This window comes from Austrofundulus limnaeus, unplaced genomic scaffold (genome assembly GCF_001266775.1).
Source record: "Austrofundulus limnaeus strain Quisiro unplaced genomic scaffold, Austrofundulus_limnaeus-1.0 Scaffold281, whole genome shotgun sequence".
Classification (NCBI taxonomy): Eukaryota; Metazoa; Chordata; class Actinopteri; order Cyprinodontiformes; family Rivulidae; genus Austrofundulus; species Austrofundulus limnaeus.
In genome coordinates, this window is record NW_013952683.1 from 163,685 (window position 1) to 165,798 (window position 2,114).

The following is a 2,114-nucleotide window of genomic DNA, read 5'->3' on the forward strand; positions in this document are numbered from 1 at the left end:
GCAGGAGATTGTCTTGACCATGTCTACATGCCTAAATGCACTGAGTTGCCGCCATGTGATTGGCTGATTAGAAATTAAGTGTTAACGACCAGTTGGACAGGTGTACCTAATAAAGTGGCCAGTGAGTGTATATATATATATGTAATTTTCCAGTCAAACTAAACTAGACCTTGAGCTTCTCTCACCCCTTCATCCTTCTCCAGCTCCAGTCCCATCTCCAGAAGGTTGGCCTCAAACTCCTCCCTTCTGAAGCGCATGTCRTCCTCATGGTAGTCGGTCCTTTGATCCTGGGCGGCAATCTCTGGGTCCTCCTTCGAGTGCAGAGGCGCTTGGCTGCTCCTCATGCTCAGGCTGTGCCGCAGCCTTCGTAAGAAGTTGGTGTCGCTAAATTTGGACGACCTCCGCCGGAGACCACCGGGCTTCTGTATGCTGTACGTCAGTGCATAGTCCACACGGCGCTGTCCGTCAGAGAAGTACGGGCCAAGGTTTTGATGCGCATCATTGTCCAGAGTCTTCATCGGCTGCAAGCAAACCAGAGAGAGGTAGCAGAGATTATTGATGGTGTCCAGTAAACACATGGTGACAATAAGTATAGTTTACCCAGTAATAAACTCAAAAGGCACCTTCTTCATTGTACTTTACACCCAATATACAGAGGAAGTGTTATTYTCCACTCTGATTTTATTCAATAACTTCTTCCTATTTTTGTCAACTTCTGTAAATGTGATAACAACAACCTGGGGTGATTGGGATCAGTCTGACATTTGGTTGCTCATGTTTTACTTCTTAAACAAACCACATAWTTAGGTGGCACAGCATAAGAAAACTAAGATTTTTAATGCAGTGTGCACTTTATACCTCATAWGAAGTTCATCAACAGTTTAGTTGGCTGACAAACAGGAAGCAGGTGGGCGGAGCTCCATGACCAGCAGCTTCTCTCTCTTAAGTTGAGCCCCACCAATGCTGGCTGTCAATGACATYGCTGCCATTGAGAAAACACGGACATTTCTTGGAAATGAGGACCGTAGAGCGTGTCAAAGTGTCTCTGGTTAAAGTTCAAAGTCWGTCTGATCCTCCACCCTGCACTCTATTTAGGTCCCCTTTAACTCTTGAACTGGGATTTTATGTCTTTCGGATTTTAAAGACCTTCAGAAGAAGAGGCCGTAGGGACARAGTACTAAGCAAACATCTTGCTCAGCAGGGACCAACAAACATGCGCCTCAACAACCGAGCGAATGGTCAGCTCTGTTATCTAACCTCGGCAACACGCCAACGTGGTTTCTGCAAAGTACTGTATTTGTTTAATTATGCTCCAGTTTCCAGCATTAAATTTAGACCTACGGTTTTCTAAGCTGATCCACATCCATTCAATACTTTTAGAGCCATCCAAAGCTTTTTTAAAGCAATTTTACCACCTTGGAAATCTTTGGAAGGCTTTTGAAAAGTTAAAATGGTCTGATGACACCACACATTTTAGCAGCAAAAGAAAAATCCACAGTTTTAATAAAACAGGTTCCAATTATTACTCCCTGGAGTGGTGATAATCAGTAATGTCTGAAACTCCSGCTGCAAACACATTTCATTTTAGAGAGGGTGAACATTAGCGTTTATGGGACTGAGAGGTGTGATGGATACATGATGTAACAAAAAACTAAACAAACAAAAATAATAGGAAACCCATCAATAAAGCAAATTGCCTGCAGCTTTATAGAKAAATGTGTTTTTCAGAGATATGCTGCAAGCAAAAAACAAAACTGATACTTCTTGTTCACATGTTTATGTCACTAAAGCCAACAACGTTAAAAGGACGTAGTTTTCATCTAAATATAAACTGATGACTTAAATTTTGAACAAGAGAAAGAATATTTTAGACGAGAGGGAAGTGACAATGATTTGACAAAAAATGCTTCTATTTTGTCGTCTATTGTTTTCATTCTTTGTATATTTTCCACATGTGGGTGGTGAATTGACTGACAGGTTGATGTTATTTAGGATCTGATCTACTGAAGTGAGAAGACAGAATAAGGTACTTCATCATCACACTCTGACAAGTGCTGCTGTCACTTCAATTTCTGCAGCTCAACACACACACACACACACACACACACACACAC

At 41.8% G+C, this 2,114-nt stretch overlaps 1 protein-coding gene across 1 annotated transcript in view; it reads right to left on the reverse strand.

The window, feature by feature from the left end:
- The window catches only part of ano1a (anoctamin 1, calcium activated chloride channel a), a gene marked incomplete in the record, with an annotated part of 59,987 nt that overhangs the window by 43,113 nt on the left and 14,760 nt on the right, over positions 1-2,114 (reverse strand). Inside the window, 1 exon segment of the mRNA XM_014021196.1 lies at positions 186-521. Coding sequence (XP_013876650.1) covers positions 186-521 — 336 coding nt within the window.